The sequence below is a fragment of the Crotalus tigris genome, unplaced genomic scaffold (genome assembly GCF_016545835.1).
Source record: "Crotalus tigris isolate CLP2741 ecotype Arizona unplaced genomic scaffold, ASM1654583v1 scf7180000019692.1526454, whole genome shotgun sequence".
NCBI classification, from domain to species: Eukaryota; Metazoa; Chordata; class Lepidosauria; order Squamata; family Viperidae; genus Crotalus; species Crotalus tigris.
The window spans coordinates 1,065,723-1,082,946 of NW_024097664.1; the positions used below are offsets into that span (position 1 = coordinate 1,065,723).

At 47.6% G+C, this 17,224-nt stretch overlaps 2 protein-coding genes across 3 annotated transcripts in view; both read right to left on the reverse strand.

The window, feature by feature from the left end:
* LOC120317510 (zinc finger protein 501-like) overlaps positions 1-17,224 on the reverse strand; it is a 661,069-nt gene that overhangs the window by 636,696 nt on the left and 7,149 nt on the right. The gene's annotated exons all lie outside the window — the stretch shown is intronic.
* LOC120317516 (zinc finger protein 850-like) lies at positions 3,444-15,408 on the reverse strand. Of its 2 annotated transcripts, none has more exons than XM_039364184.1 (2): positions 14,379-15,408; positions 3,444-7,087 (listed from the first exon to the last, which is right to left on the reverse strand). In XM_039364184.1, exons 1-2 carry the CDS (start codon positions 15,193-15,195, stop codon positions 5,616-5,618), a joined length of 2,289 nt encoding a protein of 762 aa, XP_039220118.1. In that variant the 5' UTR covers positions 15,196-15,408; the 3' UTR covers positions 3,444-5,615. The 2 variants fall into 2 exon arrangements, with proteins under 2 accessions (XP_039220118.1, XP_039220117.1); XM_039364183.1 differs by lacking the exon at positions 14,379-15,408 and adding an exon at positions 7,634-8,302 and having other exon boundaries at positions 3,444-7,434.

The following is a 17,224-nucleotide window of genomic DNA, read 5'->3' on the forward strand; positions in this document are numbered from 1 at the left end:
TGGCTGAAGATGCCTTTTCCCATGGGAACGTTCTCCTTTTAATACAGTGGTTTTAAATGGTTATGTTATTATGGGATGTTTCACTTACTGTCCATGTTTCTGAATGTAACAGGATTTCTTCCAACTATTCTTTTGTACTTTTTCTACTGTGTGTGTCCTGGGGTCATCTTTTCATTAAGGGAAACCTCCTTGTAAGATTAATGTTGCCTTTAAATGATCTTCTAATTTGAACAAGAGTGCCGTGGCAGAATCTAGGTGTCTGACCTGCCCCAACTGGGTCCCTCAGGAAGGAAAGACCCTCAACTTCATCCGATTGGAGCAAAAGGTGCCTCTGCTAGAAACCAATTCTGGGCTTCATCGTGTGTCATTTCCCCCTCCCTGTTTCCCATCACGTACAAACATATTGTCCATTTGTCCACCCCCCCAAGGCCCCTCTAGATAGTAGGAACTGGCAACACGGGGGCTAATTTGGCCTTCAGTGTTGGGGATGTGACCGAGCTCCTCCCTGTCATTCTTTGATATAATCTAAATGGGTTTTCCAAAGGTCAGCGCCATCTAAGACCATCCCCAGATATCTGAAACTCTTGTAAATTGGATGTTCTCAATGGTCCCCTTGTCTTGAAAGCTTCTTAGCAAAAACAGGAGATTCTCTAACCAACAAAGCTTTGTGAGATACGATCCAGATCCTCACCATAGAGGAGCAGAAGTAGGGCCCAGGGATTGAGGCAAGTGTAAGCAGGAGAGGGTCAGATGAACTGTCAAGGAGTGGAGGCGCTACTTAAAGAGGGTGGAGGTCTAAATACAGCCCTGGGGGACTTTTCTGAAGCACATTTCATACAAATGCTGAATGAGAAAAAACATCCTTTTCTACTGTATTCTGCACGTTCATCAAGATTTCTCTCAAATGTAGATTTAAAATCTATAAAGGCTTCAGGCTGTGATTTTGTGCATATCATTTTGTTTTATTTAGAGGAATGTTAGTCATAAATCAAAATTTGCACCCAATGCATTATGCAAAGAACTGTCAATGCTGTTTAATTGCATCAGTTTCAACTGACTTCCCAGTAGATTGAGATTTGATAAAAAGGTACCCCTACGTTTTGCTGCAACAGGTGGACTCGACCATTCACCTTGTCCTTCCTTGAAACCTGTGTACAGTATTTGAGAGGCTCAAACTGGGCACAGTATTTATGGTGGTGGTTGACTGGAGCAGAACCAGGTGGAAGAATTCTTAGTCTCTGTTTTGTGTCCCAATCTGTATTTTTAGGAGAGGACAGTTTCTGGCTCCTTATCTCTCCTTCAGGAAAGGTTTCAGCTGGAACCAGGATTGCCCCTGAGATGGGGCAACTGAGAGACCGGCTTGAACTCAGCCAGGAAGTAATGAAGGCTGGACTTGAACAACAGGCAAAGCCCCCCCAAATCCAGCCTTTCTCAATACTGCCCCGCTTAGCAAATGTGAATGTGGGTGTTGTGTGAATTGAATCAAAACGTACTGGGCTGGCCAGGATATCTCAAGCTCTAGAGCAGAGATCTCAAACACAAGGCCCGCAGGCCACATCCAGCCCGCCATGTTATCTGTCTGGCCCAGGGACCTGCTCTGGAAAAGCAAAGGAACAGCCCAAACCAACCGGACACTCATCTACAACCTGGTGCCCGCCCTCAAAGCCAGAACGCGCTCAGCCTTAGATCCACAGGCCAGCCCTGGAACCAGTAACATGCACCCCTGCCCCGTCCCCTGGGCGCACGCGCAAGCGGAGTCTGGTGTCCCTGCTAGCTATGTTGCCCTGCAGGCTGATTTCACCCAGGGTGGTGGGGTGACGCCTCACTGGTTCCAGAGCTGCCCTGTGGATCTAAGGCTGAGCACATTCTGCCTTTGATGGACGCAACCAGGTTGCAGATCAGCCCCACCGCCCACCACCAGCCCCATGGCCCCCTCGCTGCCCTAGCCTTGCAGCCATGAGGCTTCCCTTTCACCAGGACTAGCCCTGCCCACCCATGAGGGATAGTGACGGCCAACGGCAGCATGGAGACCGACAGCACTGGCAATCTCCCCCCCCTCCTATCACCCCTTCCTGAGTGCGGAGGAAGGAAAGAGATGAGAAGGAAGGAAGGAACGGAGAGAGGAAGAATAGAGGGAGGGAGGGAAAAAGGGAGGGAGGAAGAAGGAAGGAAAGCAACTAACTTACCTCTGTTCCTAAATGCTAAAGCTGTTGCACATAAAAAACGGAGGCGCTCTGATCAACTGTCACAGCCACCATTTTGACAGTTTTGCTGTAGTGTTGTCTGTGCACGTCCCCACTAAATGCAAGCATGGGATAAACTGGGCCTGGTTTGTTCTCTGTCTTTTAAGTGGCCACAGACTACTAGCCAAAGGGGCCTTTGATCACGAGGCAAGAAGGCCTAGAGCAATGTTTCCCCTTTCGCATTTGAGCATCCAAGAAGGGGCAGGGAAGGAGAAAGGGAAGGAGGAAAGACAAAGAAGGGAAGGGGAAGGAAAAAGAAGAAAAGGGGGAAGGGAGGCAGATTATAAGGGAGGAAGTCCTGCCTTAGCACTTCACCACAAGCAGCCATGCTGCCCTTTCACCATCCCCTTGCCCCCTCCTCCTGGCCGCTCCTGGTGGTCTCCTGTCAAATTGCCAAGGAGAGCGAGCCAATCAGCAGCAGCCTTGAGGTAAGTGCAGCCAGGTGCCCCCCCCAGCAGCTGGCATCACGGGGGGGGGGGTCCTCTGCATGGCCTGAGAGGGACAGCGAGGCTCCTCTGGTGGACATCTGGACACAGTGGATTCCCCCCCTAGCCCTGCCTGGGCCCCCATAGGCACCCCCTCCAACATGTGCAATGTTGAGGTGCCCCCCCCCACCTTAGCCACACCACCTGCCCCTCCAATGTGTTTTTAATTTTGTATTATTAATAAAATTTAAAAAAATTGCAATGCCTGGCAACTGTTTCATATTTATGATGGTCGCAGTGCCTGGGGAGGGTCACGTGATCGGCTTTTGTGACCTTCTGACGAGCAAACTCAATGGGGGAAGCCAGGGGCGCTTAACAATTGTGTTACCGACTTAACAACTGCAGGGTGAGAGGGAGGTTGATCAGGGGGACGGTTAGGGAGGGGAAGAGGGATACAAAGGGTGTTCCGAAGGGGAATGGGACAGAGGGGGCGCAGGGAATGGAATGGGCAGGGGGAAGGAGAGAAGAAAGAAGGGGGCGGGGGAGAGAACAGGGAGGGGGGGGGAGGTGAGGCAAAAAAGAGGAAGAGCAAATAGCAATGGAGAGATGGACCATGAGGGGATCAGAGGGAGGGGGGGATAGGGAGGGGGATAGAGAAGGGGAGGTCAATGGGAGGAGGAGAGGATGTGGCTGGCAAGGGGGGGGGGGTAAGGGAGCGAGAGGGATGGGGAAATAGACCTTGAGGGGGGTGGGGAGAGTGAGCAGAAGGGGGGAGTTGTCAGTAATGATGTGTATGTTTATTGTTGTTCCAGGTCTATCCTTCTTCCAGGGCGTCACCATGTCAAGCCCAATTGGCACTTTCACCTATATTCACTTACAGCTTGACAAAAAAAGGGGGAGGGAGAGAGAATGCAAGGGTGTAACATTTTTACAGTTATCAATAATTTTTAACTTATACATAGTTATTTTAACGTCCAATCTTTATAGACAATGTCCTAATCAGTTTTCCCAAATTTTAGTTTCCCGTTAATATTTGAATTTAACACTTATGAATTGTAATTTCCAGATTTGGAGTAACCAATATTCCCATCACCAAATTCATTACACAATCTAATATTCAGGATACACATCTTATCTATTTTGCACCACCTTACACCATCTAGTTAGTAATACAGCATAACATACTTATTTTCTATTAATTTCCAAATATCTTAACCTTAGTAATCAGAATTTGTTTTTTCCACATCAGATGCTTCCTCTCTTTTTCTCTTAATGTCTACTATCTCATATTTAGTTAATAAAATTTTTAATATGTCAGCTAAATAACACATGTTGACTACCATTGTTCTAGGCACCCATGAGAGAAAGCGACCATCAACACCCCGTGTGTGGCTGCCAATCATGACTGAATACCACCGTGTCACATGCCCCGTTAGGCAGAGGCAACAACATGGGAGACTTCCTTGGGATGGTGGCCACTTGGAGGGGAGGTCAGTAGGCCCCAGACTTAAGTGGTTCTTCTATTCCTCTTTGGATTTCAGGGTAGGTACATCATAATTAAAATGTTATTTGACCATAAATCCATCAGTCTGGACAGCCATTTGTCTGGAATAGTATAGTATTTCTTGCTTGAGCAATGGGTTGGACTAGGTGACCTCAAGGGCCCATCCAGCTCTATTCCGATTCTGACTTTGGCCAGAACTCACTCACTGGTCTGCTATTGCATGTCAATAGGCTATCGGTCATCCCAAAGATGCTTTTTCATGAGGCAACTGGACTTGTTTTTCCTTTGAAGATGTTTCACTTCTCACCCAAGAAGCTTCTTCAGTTTTAACTGGAAGGTGGACAATGGAAGGATTTATATTCCTTGAAGACAGCTGGTCATTTATAGTCTTTTATAGTACAAATGGGTGTGGAGCCTTCTTGGAACTGCTGAAAGGACTGTGTTGAAGACTGTAGGTAGATGATGATACCCCTCCCGTCGAGAGAGAGAGCTGTTAAATTTTGACACAGAGGGCCTCTTTGACCCCTTTCAAGCCAGCGCCGTCCAAAATGTGGACTTTGCTGTCTTTAAAAGAATGCCCTTTGTCTTTTCATTGGGGAGAACAACCACTTCATAAATGCATGGCACAACATACCTTATCAGGACAAGATTCAGCAGTCCATCTGCATTTAAAAGACAAAGGCCGCTCTTTTGAAGACAGCAAAGTCCGTATGTTGGACAGAGAGGGTTACGGTACACACCCATTTGCACTACTCAAGTGATCCTGAGAACACAGATAAACCTCCAAGTGGCCTCAGCAACTCTCTAAAAGAATGCAAATGATCAGCTATCTGTAAGGAATATATATCCTTCTCCACCATCCAGTCAGAGCTGAAGCTGCTTCTTGGATGAGAAGTGAAAAGCCTTCAAAGAAACAAGAAAGTCCAGTTGCCTCTTTAAAAAAACAGCTTGGATTCTTAGTTCGTTTTTGAGACTGCCATTTATTCTGAAAAATCTAGCACACTCTGTGCATTTATAAACTTTATTCTCTGTGTAAAGTTTATAATTTTTACTGAGACCTATTCTGACTGAAAGGTTTCCCACACATCATAAGTTATAGTGAATATTTTGATAACGTCTGAGATTTTTGTTTGCTGTGAATGATTCTCCACACTCCAGGCATCTAAATGGTTTCTTTTCTGTATGGAATCTTTGATATCTATAAAGCTTTTCTCTCAGTGAAGCTGTTTCCACATTCCAGGCATTTATAGGATTTTTTTCTTGTCTGCATAGTTTGATGTCGACTGAGGTGTAAAACCCTTTGCACACTCAAGGCATTTATGTGGATTTTCTTCCGTGATGTGCATAAAGGTTTCCTCTCCCACTGACGCTCTTTCACATTCCCGGTTTTATATGGTTTTTCTCTAGTGTGGATTTTCATGTTTATAAAGGCTTTCCCCCTGACTAAAGCTCTTTCCACTCCTGGCACTTATAGGGTTTCTCTCTCGTGTGAATTCTTTGATGTCTATAAAGGTTTCCCTGCAGAGTGAAGCTCTTTCCACACTCTGGACACTTATAGGGTTTTTCTCCAGTGTGAATTCTTTGATGTGTATAAAGGTTTCCCCGCAGAGTGAAGCTTTTTCCACACTCCAGGCATTTATATGGTTTCTCTCCAGTGTGAATTCTTTGATGTCTATAAAGGATTCCCCTCAGACTGAAACTCTTTCCACAATCCAGGCATTTATATGGTTTTTCTCTAGTGTGGATCTTTTCATGTTTATAAAGGCTTTCCCCCTGACTAAAGCTCTCTCCACAGTCAGGGCACTTGTAGGGTTTCTCTCCAGTGTGAATTATTTGATGATTATAAAGGTTTCCCCTCTGACTGAAGCTGTCTCCACACTCCAGGCACTTATAGGGTTTCTCTCCAGTGTGAATTCTTTGATGTCTATAAAGGTTTCCCCACAGAGTGAAGCTCTTTCCACACTCCAGGCACTTAAAGGGTTTCTGTCCTGTGTGAATTCTTTGATGGTTATAAAGAGTTCTTCTCAGACTGAAACTCTTTCCACACTCCAGGCATTTATGGAGTTTCTCTCCAGTGTGAATTCTTCGATGTGTATAAAGGTCTCCCCTCAGACTGAAACTCTTTCCACATTCCAGGCATTTATATGGTATTTCTCCTGTGTGGATCCTTTCATGTTTATAAAGGCTTCCCCCCTGACTAAAGCTCTCTCCACAGTCAGGGCACTTATATCGTTTGTCTCCAGTATGAATTATTTGATGATTATAAACGTGTCTCCTCTGAGTGAAGCTTTTTCCACACTCCGGGCACTTATAGGGTTTCTCTCCAGTGTGAATTCTTTGATGTGTATAAAGGTTTCCCCTCTGAGTGAAACTCTTTCCGCACTCCGGGCACTTATAGGGTCTCTCTCCAGTGTGAGATCTTTGATGTCTATAAAGGTATTCCCGCAGAGTAAAGCTCTTTCCACACTCTAGACACTCATAGGGTTTCTCTCCAGTGTGAATTCTTTGATGATTATCAAGAGTTCTTTTCAGACTGAAACTCTTTCCACACTTCAGGCATTTATGCGGTCTCTCTCCCGTGTGAATTCTTTGATGATTATAAAGGTGTCCCCTCTGAGTGAAGCTCTTTCCACACTCTGGACACTCATAGGGTTTCTCTCCAGTGTGAATTCTTTGATGATTATAAAGAGTTTTTTTCAGGCTGAAACTCTTTCCACACTCCAGGCATTTATGCGGTTTCTCACCTGTGTGACTTCTTTGATGATTATAAAGGTGTCCCCTCTGAGTGAAGCTCCTTCCACACTCCTGGCATTTATGTGGTTTCTCTCCTGTGTGGATTCTTTGATGTTTATAAAGGTTTCCTCTCTGACTGAAGCTCTTTCCACACTCCAGGCACTTAAACGGCTTTTCTCCTGAGTGGATTCTTAGATGGATTTCAAGATTTCCTTTTGTTTTGAAGGATTTGCCACATTCCGGGCATTCATATTTCTCTCCTGCCTCCTGGATTCTGTAGCGTTTTCTGAGTCTTCCGCCTCCTCTGAAGTACCCTCCGCCCTCCAGGCCCGTCTCGGGGTCTCCGCCCGTTTCCTGCTCCCCGCTTCTCGCTCCAGGCGGCCTCCTTTCCCGGAGTCCCCCTCGGCTCATCCCTGTCGGGCCTTCCCCGCCATCGCCTCCCGGGGCTGCTCCGCGGGGCCTCCTCTCCTCTCGGGCGGCGCCTCCTTCCTTCCTTCCTTCCTTCCTTCCTCGGCCGGGCTCGCCCGTCCTGCAGGGGCGAAGGGGGGGAGGAGAGGCGGGTCACGGCTTCGTCCCTTCCCCGGAGGGGAGTCCCAGGCCCGCCCGGGGAGGAAGGCCGAAGCCTCGGCCTCTCACGGACCCGGCCTCCCTCCCAGCGTCGCCCACCCAGACCAGCCTGGGGCTCCCCGTCCCGCCTCCCGCGACTCCCAGCATCCCCCGCGGCTCACCTGCCTCCGTGCACTTCGACCCGGGACGCTCCTTCCGCTGCCTGTCCGCTGCCGGAAGCGGGGGCGGCACTTCCGTCCGTTCGGCCAGCCTCCTGCCTTCTCTGATTGGTGTTCCAGCCCTGCCTGTCTGCCGAAGCTATGCGAGCCGCCCTCTGAGAGGCGGGAGCGGATGGGCGGGGAGGCCGCTGCGGAGGCTTCCGCTTCCGGAGGGAGGCGAGCCAGGCCTGGCTTCCGGCTGAAGCGCCCGGGATCCCCGCGGGGGGAAGGTGGCCGCGGCAGCCTTGGGCGGGGAGGCCGTGCGGGCCCGTCCCTCCCTCCCTCCCCGGGGCTCCTCCTGGCAGACGGAACGGCTGCCCGGAGCTCCGCTCGGACCCGACGCCGAGCCGCTGCTGTTCGAGGCGGTCCGCGCAGGGAGGCCGGCTCTGCCCTCGGAGGCCCCGGAGGGAGGCGGGAGGCCCGCCGGGCAGGGCCGTCCGAGTCGGGCGGGGGGCGCGGGGTCTGGTCGGCGCGGGGAGCCGCCTTCCTGTGGCGGACGCGGGCCCGAATCGCCTTCCTGACCCGCGTTTCCCGATGTTACAAATCTATTCTTGTAAAATGTTGTCTATTAAATATATATATATATATATTTGATTGGAATGTCATTCTCTCCAAAGATCTTTTAATCTGTTAATAAATGTTCTTAAATCTGCATTGTTGTACTTTTATTTCCGCTGGTGGTGGATTAGATTTATCAGTTCCTGTATCCATAACCATAGTAGAATCACCTGCCATTATCACGTAGCCTTTTTTATTTCTTCTGTTTCTCTATATACCCTATTATAAAACTCTCCTTGATTTGTATTAATAATGAGAATAATAAAGTTAGAAGGGACCTTGGAGGTCCTCTAGTCCAACCCCCTGCTCAGGCAGGAAACCCTACACCATTTCAGACAAATGGCTGTCCAGTCACTTTTTAAAAACTTCCAGTGTTGGAGCATTCACCACTTCTGGAACCACTGGTTAATTGTTCTGTCGGGAAGTTTCTCCTTAGTTCTAGGTTGCTTCTCTCTTTGGTTAGTTTCCATCCATTGCTTCTTATCCTGCCCTCAGGCGCTTTGGAAAATAGCTTGACTCCTTCATAAACCAAGCCTTGAATTACAAGAAATCTTCCTATATCATCCCTTTTTATGGCTTTTATCTTACATTCACATCTTTTAGCTACCATGATTGCTACTCCTCTTGGCTTTTGATATACCAAATGCCTTTTCATATACATCAGCCCAATATAACCTAAGGTCATTCACCCCTTCTTTCTTTTGATGTGTTTCTTGTATAAATACAATATCTATTTTCCTTTTGTTAACCTATTTTTGAGTTCTTGCTTGTTTATATTTTTCCCCTGAAGGGAGTTGATATTCGTAATATTGATATTAGTAGTGATACTTTGTAATCATATATATATCTTTATGTGCAAGCAGCTTTGTAGGTGCTTTATATTGGGAAATTAGTTATATAAAAGCAAATGTTTCATGCTTTAGGTACAGGTGATTGCTTACACGAAAAGAGCATGGTAAGGGGAGGGAAAAAGGAGTTATGGATGAAGCCTGGGTTGCTGTGTATGAGTCATCATCTTGGAATTGTTTTTTTGTGCCATCTTAGGCCTGGTACCAAGACCTGATCTTTTTGTTCTGGACAGGTATAAAAGGTGGAAGACATCTTTCCTGCTTGTTGTCTTCCTCTCTCTACCAGCCACGAACAGAGATGGGGTCACCCAACTCTATTTTGATCAAAATAAAAGTTTGCTTGCTGAAACCTCGGCTCAGGAGTTTCTTTGGCTCTTTTAAACTCCTGAGTAATGCTGGGACGAAACCTTACAACCCCAAGCCATGTACATTCCATGTCGCTACCTTCAGTGATTTCCCCATCTATTCCTTAAATTACATACGCCCTTTGCTCTCCATATGTGCTCTAACATGAATCTTAGAAAACTAAAACTACAAAGTAAGCATATTGCCCCAAAACATAAATAACCTCTTACCCACCCATGTACATATACATTGTCCCTCTTCTTCAGGAGATTTTCCTCCTATCTGCCACTTTGGGCTTCCGGGGGGAGGGGGGGAGAGGAGCCATCCCTGCACGGACTTTGGTCGCCCACTCGACTTCCCTTGACCTTCTTTACCCTTAATTTCTACACCCAAACGCGTATTGTAAAATTACAAATATTTATATACTATCTCTACAACGAACTTGTAACTCCTGTTGCTTCATCCAGCTTCCCTTTCTCCTGTAGATCTTCTTTATTGATGATTCCGTGCTCCCTTAATTTCTCCATCGCCTCCTCTTTGTTTCAACTCTGTAAAACCTTCCACTGTAAGAAAATCTCAAAAAAACCGGATATCCCTAGCTGTAGTTAATGTTATTAACAAACTTCTTTGACAAACGTAATAAAGTTGGAAGGACCTTGGAGGTCATCTAGTCCAATCCCCTGCTCAGGCAGGAAACCCTATACCATTTCAGACAAATGGCTGTCCAGTCTCTTCTTAAAAACTTCCAGGGTTGGAGCATTCACCGCTTCTGGAGGCAGGTTGTTCCACTGGTTAATTGTTCTAACTGTCAGGAAGTTTCTCCTTAGTTCTAGGTTGCTTCTCTCCTTTCTTAGTTTCCATCCGTTGCTTCTTGTCCTGCCCTCAAGTACTTTGGAGAATAGCTTGACTCCCTCTTCTTTGGGGCAGCCCCTGAAATATTGGAAGACTGCTATCGTGTCTCCCCCTCATCCTTCTCTTCATTAGACTAGACATACCCAATTCCAGCAACCTTTCCTTATGTTTTAGCCTCCAGTCCCCTAATCTTCTTTGTTGCTCTTTGTCCTCTTTCTAGAGCAGAGCTTTTCAACCTTTTCACCCATTATGACCATTTTTCACACTTACGACTGTTGCAGCATCCCCAGGGTCATGTGATTTACATTCAGATGCTTGGCAACTGATTCATACGTACGACGGTCACAGTGTCCCAGGGTCATGTGATCACCTTTTGCAACTTTTTGAGCCAGCTCATCTCTGAGGTTGCAGGGTGCCTGTGTGTGGGGAATCCATGAATCTCTGCTGAAGGGGATTGTGACTGGGGTGGGTACCCTCCTTCCCTCCCTCTCTCCCATTGTCCCTTCTTTCCTTCCTTTTTCCCCTTCTTCTTTGTCCCTCCCTCCCTCCCATTGTCCAGCACTACGCCGCCCAGGCCCCAGTCTGGAGAAAATCACTTCCCTCCCTGTGTGCGCACAGAAGCAGAGGAGAGTTAGCATGACAGAAGCAGAGCAGTGTTAAGTCCAATATAAAGGAATGACTAAATCTCTTGATACAGGAATAGTTGCAAAAACTGCATTCCAAGATTCTGATGCAAGAAATCTCAGCCTTTGTGTAAGAAGCGGCCGATCAGCTGGAATGTTGCAGCATCTCCAGGGTCTTGTAATTTACGTTCAGATGCTTGGCATATTTCATATTTATGACAGTCACAGGGTCCAAGTGACCAAAACCTGTTGCAATCAGCCAGCGGGGGGGAGGGGGGGGGGGGATAAAAACCAAACACCCCCCCACCCCACCCCCACTGCCAATCCTCAACAGAAATGCTCAGAACAATGAAAACCTTGGACAGGAGGAAGAGCGCACCCGGGCGGGCAGGCAGCTGTCTTGCTTGGCTATGGTTTGGGGGGGGGGGGCACTTTTTTTAGTACCAATGTAACTTTGAACAGTCACTAAGCGAACTGTTGTAAGTTGAGGACTACCATTACTTTATCACTTTTTTTCCTTTTTTTTTTTGGAAAAGTAAAAAAAAAAGTTTTCGACACCTTGCAAGGCGACTGGTGGTCCTCGGATGTTGCCATATCTTAAAAGTGGTACAATGGGTGAAAAGGTTGAGAAGCCCTGCCCTCGGTATAATGGCCAATTGCTCTGCCGCTTCAGACCATAAGTCAGACAACATCTAAGCTGTGAGTGCCCCCGTGGTGAACCCGGGTAAGAATCTGCTTGCAGCTCTCTCTTTTCTACTTTTCTTTTTGCTACCTGTAAAAGCTTTTGGAACTATTTCCCTGGTTGGAAAGGCAGCTTCTATCTTCTTTGGGAAGAAAGGCGTTTTATAAATACAGAAACAGACTATATTTTATTTTTATGTTTTATTTTTGGATACAAAAAGGAAAAAAAGTTGGAAAAGGTTTTCTTTCCTCTCTCTTTTCAAGAACTGTACTATTTTTATTTTATTTTTTTATTTATATATCAAAATTTATATATCAAAAGATAGAAATAAGGAATTGATCTCTGGAAAAGACTTTTTAACCCACTGAGGACATCTAGTGGCGAAAGTGTAATACTGCAGCTTTTGGCTATTGTTTTTTTTTTTTAAAAAAAAGATGGAACTCTGAACTTCAAAATACCTTTGAGGAAAAGATAAGCTGTGCAGCTGTGAAAGCTGTGGAGGTGGATGTTCTTTGCATTAGATACAGCCTCCAGAAAAAGGAAAAGAGAACTGTTGTTAAGCATTGTATTAAAATGGAGATAACTCTGTCACAAGCGGAACTGTGCACTTATATTGGAAAAGATTTATGAGGCCACTGCAGAAATACGTGCTGCAATTAAAAACTGTACTTTAGAATTGAGATCCAGAGAGTCTACCACATCTGTTCAAATGGATGTTCAGGCCATACCTGACTATGATATAAACCAAAATATATCAAAAGAGGAATCTACAGGGACAGAAGAGGAACGTATTTTACTTGACAACTCTTTCTTCTGCAACTTAGAGTCAGAAGACGCAAACACCAAGATCCCAAACTACAAAGCAACGATGCAGCAAGGAGAAAAAGACATCTATTGAAGAGGAAGGGATATACTACAAGCAATTTGCTCCTCGAAGCATGAAGCTGAAAACACCAGCCTGAAGATGACGAATGGGACTTCGTCGAAACATCGCCAAGACACTTCCAATTTTACAACTTTCTCATTCAGCATTTGTACGAAAGGTGCTAACCAACCTGGTACTGTTCAGAAAAGTCCCCCAGGGCTGTATTTAGACCTCCACCCTCTTTAAGTAGCACCTCCACTCCTCGACAGCTCATCTGACTGTCTCCTGCTTACACCTCCTCAATCTCTGGGCCCTACTTCTCCTCTATGCTGAGGATCTGGATCGTGTCTCACGAAGCTTTGCTGGTCTTAGAGAGTCTCCTGTTTCTGCTAAGAAGCTTTGAAGATGAGGGGACCATTGAGAGCATCTGATTTACAAGAGTTTCAGATATCTGGGGATGGTCTTAGATGGCGCTGACCTTTGGAAAACCCTGTCATTGATTATATCAATGACAGGGAGGAGCTCGATCACATCCCCAACAATGAAGGCCATATTAGCCCCAGTGTCAGGTCCTGCCAGTTCCTACCATCTGGAGGGGTATTGGGGGAATGGACAAATGGACAATATCTTTGTACTTGATGGGAAACAGGGAGGGGGAAATGACACATGATAAAGCCCAGAATTGGTTTCTAGCAGAGGCACCTTTTGCTCCAATCCGATGAAGATGAGGGTCTTTCCTTCCTAAGGGACCAGTTGGGGCAGGTCAGACACCTAGATTCTGCCACGGCACTCTTGTTCAAATTAGAAGATCGTTTAAAAGCAACTTATTAATCTTACAAGGAGGTTTCTCTTAACGAAAAGACGAGCCCAGGACACATACAGTAGAAAAAGTACAAAAGAATAGTTGATTGGATGGAAGAAATCCGGTTACATCAGAAACTTGGACAGTAAGTTAAACGTCCCATAATAACATAACCATTTAAAACCATTGTATTAAAAGAAGAACGTTCCCATGGGAAAAGGCATCTTGAGCATCATGAGCCACTTAAATCTGTTGAGAAAAGATACAATTTCGGCCAGCTGAAACCTCTAGCATGTACAATTGAAAAAGTCCTTTGCTATTCAGCCTGAGAGAGTCCCTTGTTTTGCAGCTAGAAAGTTACAAGCACCTGGATGCTAAGGCAGAAACCTTCTATATTACAAGGTTATCGTTATTAAAGTTACAAGAAAGTGCAACCAAGTAGAAGAAACCTGTTTCTTGGCCCTCAGGACTGTATTCCTGCAACACAGAGGTTTTCACAGGAGGCAAAGGTTACGGCTGGCATAACTTGAATTGCTAAGCAGAGAGCAAAGGTAGCACTGAGGATCAGGTGGGAGGCAAAAAGGAGAGAAAAGGGAGAATTGGCTCATTAATAACCAAGAATGCAGTTTGTTCTCTGTGTGGAAGGAGGGAGTGGGACAAAAGGTACAGAAGGGGCGAGAGGCTTATTTCAAGGGAAGAATTAACCCAAGAGAGAACGCTCTGATTTCCAGGCCCATGGAAAGAACTGTGGGCACAATGGAAATTGGAAAGTTTCTTCAGAACATTCCAATAGCAGCTTCTGGATCTCAAGATGAAATCTCACCAATCAGAAGAAATTGTGATACGAGTTTGTATTAGGCATGACAGAACAGCAGAATCATTAAACAGAGAGTAGCAATAAAGGGAAGAGTAAAATGGTGCTGTCCGTAAGTTTACTTACTCTTGAGTGTTTTGGATGAGAATACATTACACACTCATGTTGACATACAAAGAAGATGGCAATGAAGGTTAACTGTTCACACCTTCCAAACTCCAGACATAAGGTTTTTCTCCTGTGTGGATCCTTTGATTACACAGAGTTCCCGCCCTGTTGAAGCTCTTTCCACATTCCAGGCATTCATAGGGTTTCTCTTGTGTGAATTCTTTGATGTTTACGAAGACTTCCACTTTCAGTAAAGCTCTTTCCACACTGGAGGCATTTATACGGTTTCTCTCCTGAATGGATCCTTTGATGAAGATAAAGGCTGAACTTCCGACTGAAGCTCTTTCCACACTCCAGGCATCGATACGGTTTTTCTCCCGTGTGGATCCTTTGATGTACATAAAGATTGTTCCTCCATTTGAAACCCTTTCCACACTCCAGGCATTTATATGGTTTTTCTCCAGAGTGGATCCTTTGATGTACATAAAGGTTGCTCCTCCGATAAAAGCTTTTTCCACATTCCAGGCATTTATACGGTTTTTCTCCAGAGTGGATCTTTTGATGTCTATAAAGGGTGCTCCTGCAACTGAAGCTCTTTCCACACTCCAGGCATTTATACGGTTTTTCTCCTGTGTGGATCCTTTGATGTACATAAAGGTTGCTCCTCTGATTGAAGCTCCTTCCACACTCCAGACATTTATAAGGGTTCTGTCCTGTGTGGATTCTTAGATGGCTTTCAAGATTTCCATCTGATCTGAAGGATTTTCCACACTCCAGGCATTTATGTGGTTTTTCTCCTGTGTGGATTCTTAGATGCTTTTTAAGATCTGCATTTCTTTTGAAGGATCTTCCACATTCTGAACATTCATATTTCTTTCCTCCCTCCAGGATTATGTGGTGTTTCCAAAGTCTTCCGCCTGTCCCGAAGGACCCTCCGCCCTCCAGGCCCGTCTCGGGGTCTCCGCCCGTTTCCTGCTCCCCGCTTCTCCCTCCGGGCGGCCTCCTTTCCCGGAGTGCCCTTCGGCTCATCCCTGCCGGGCCTTCCCGCCGTCTCCTCCCGGGGCTGCTCCGCGGGGCCTCCTCTCCTCTCCTTCCTTCCTTCCTCCGCCGGGCTCGCCCGTCCTCCTGCAGGGGCGAAGGGGGGGAGGAGAGGCGGTCACGGCTTCGTCCCTTCCCCGGAGGGGAGTCCCAGGCCCGTCCGGCGAGGAAGGCCGAAGCCTCCGCCTCTCCGTGGGACTTTCCGGGCAGGCCTCCCTCCCAGCGCCCGTCCCGCCAGACCAGGCCTCGGCCTCCCCCCTCCCTCCCTCCGCCAGAGCGCCTCTCGGACTGCCACTCCCAGCATCCCTTGCGCCCCACCTGGATCCGAGCCCGTCCGTGGATGAATCAATTAGGGCGCCTCAGTTCCGTTTCATCCCGGAAGTGGAGGCGGGACTTCTCTGCGCGGCCTTTTCCTGGATGCTCTTTCTCCTTCGCTCGAAGGGACCGCCCCCAGGAGTCCTCCTGCCAATCGCCGCCCTCGCCAGAGCGACCAATCGGCGTCCTTCTTCCCTCCCGCAGCCAGATGGCGCCTGCGCAGTAGCGAATGTTGTCTCCGTCCGGCGAGGGGGTGGGACGAGGGGCCCTTTGACCTTTGGCAGGCGGAGCTGAGGGACTTCCGGGGCTGCGTCTCCGCCCCTCCCTCCCCCCCGATCCTGGGGTCTCCTCCCCCTCCCGGGGGCTCCGCCCAGGCTCCCCCCGCGGCCCCCAGGCAGCCCCTCCCGCCTCTCAGGGCCGATCCCTGCCCCCCCACTCCCCTGCGCCCCCCCGGAGCCCCTCCTCGCACGGGGGGGGGAAAGGGGGGCGAGGGGGTCCCAGGCCGGGATGGATTGGGAGGATTTCTGTTTGGAAAGGTTTCTCCCCCCCCCGTTCTGCCCAGCCAGAGAGGGAGGGGGAGGGAGACCCTTCCCAGCCTCTCTCGGGGGGGCTTCGGACTGGGGGAGATTGGGGGAGCCCTGTAACCTCCAAGGCTGCCCCCCCTTTTGAGGCCTTGCCTTGAGAGGAGGGTCCCTCCAGCCCCCCCCCCGAGGGTGGCAGGGGTGCCTCTTCCATCGCAGGCCGGAGAGATGGAGGCTTCTGCGCAGGATCGGGGCCCTTCCTGGCAGCGCCTTCCTCTGGGGAGAGGGAGCTGGGAGTCGGTTCCTGGGGTCCCATGGTGCCCCTCGGCCAGCTTGGGACAAGTGAATCTGGCTTCCCCATTGACTTTGCTTGTAAATCACATGACCCTAGGGATGCTGCAATGGTCATAAGTGTGAAAAGTGGTCGTAAGTCACTTCTTTCAGTGCTGTTGTAACTTCATAAGTCACTAAATGATCTCTTGTAACTCGAGGACTGGCTGTACTTCCACGCAAAGTAAAACCAATCTTTTACTTTTGCAATATTTTTTATGCTTTTTCATAACCATACTGTCTTCCGCTATTCCAGGGCAGGAGATTCTTCAGTGGGGTGAGATGCTCCGTTTGGATTCAGCAGTTCCCCCATTTATCTCCCGAGTTTGCAAGACTTTAGCAGACCGAATATAACTTTAGGGTGAACCAAAAATACAAACGGTGTCATTTTCTTTCCTTGAAAAGCCAGACCGTGTCCACGAGGGGGAAGTTTGGGGACTGAGTTGAAATGCTGGCTGGGAACAGTTATGACCGTTGAGCAGTTTTTCTACCCAATTGGGCTAGTTTTGGAGATGGGTTGCAGGACAGTTTTGACCTCGGTGGGTTCCAGTTTGGGGGCTATTATGGGCTATTTTTAAAGGGCTGTAGAGAGAGTCCTTGACTGACCACCATTTGTTTAGTGATTGAAGTTACAGCAGATCTGAAAAAAGTGACATATAATCAGTTTGCACAATTCTGAGCGTTGCAGGTCATGCAATCAAAATTCAGGCACCTGGCGTGGATTCCTGACAGTTGCACAGTGCGAAGCTCACCTGTTCACCCTTCTAACCTCCGCAGCTGGCGTCTGACAAGCAAAGTCATCAGAGGAAGCCAGATTCACTTAACAACGGTGTGATTCACTTAGCAGCTGCACT

Coding starts and splice junctions, on each gene's coding strand:
- LOC120317516 (XM_039364184.1), bottom strand. CDS start 15,195: ATGAGCCGAAGGGCACTCCGGGAAAGGAGGCCGCCCGGAGGGAGAAGC. Junction 7,088..14,378: donor TAAACATCAAAGAATTCACA/CAAGAGAAACCC, acceptor TAAGAATCCACT/CAGGAGAAAAGCCGTTTAAG.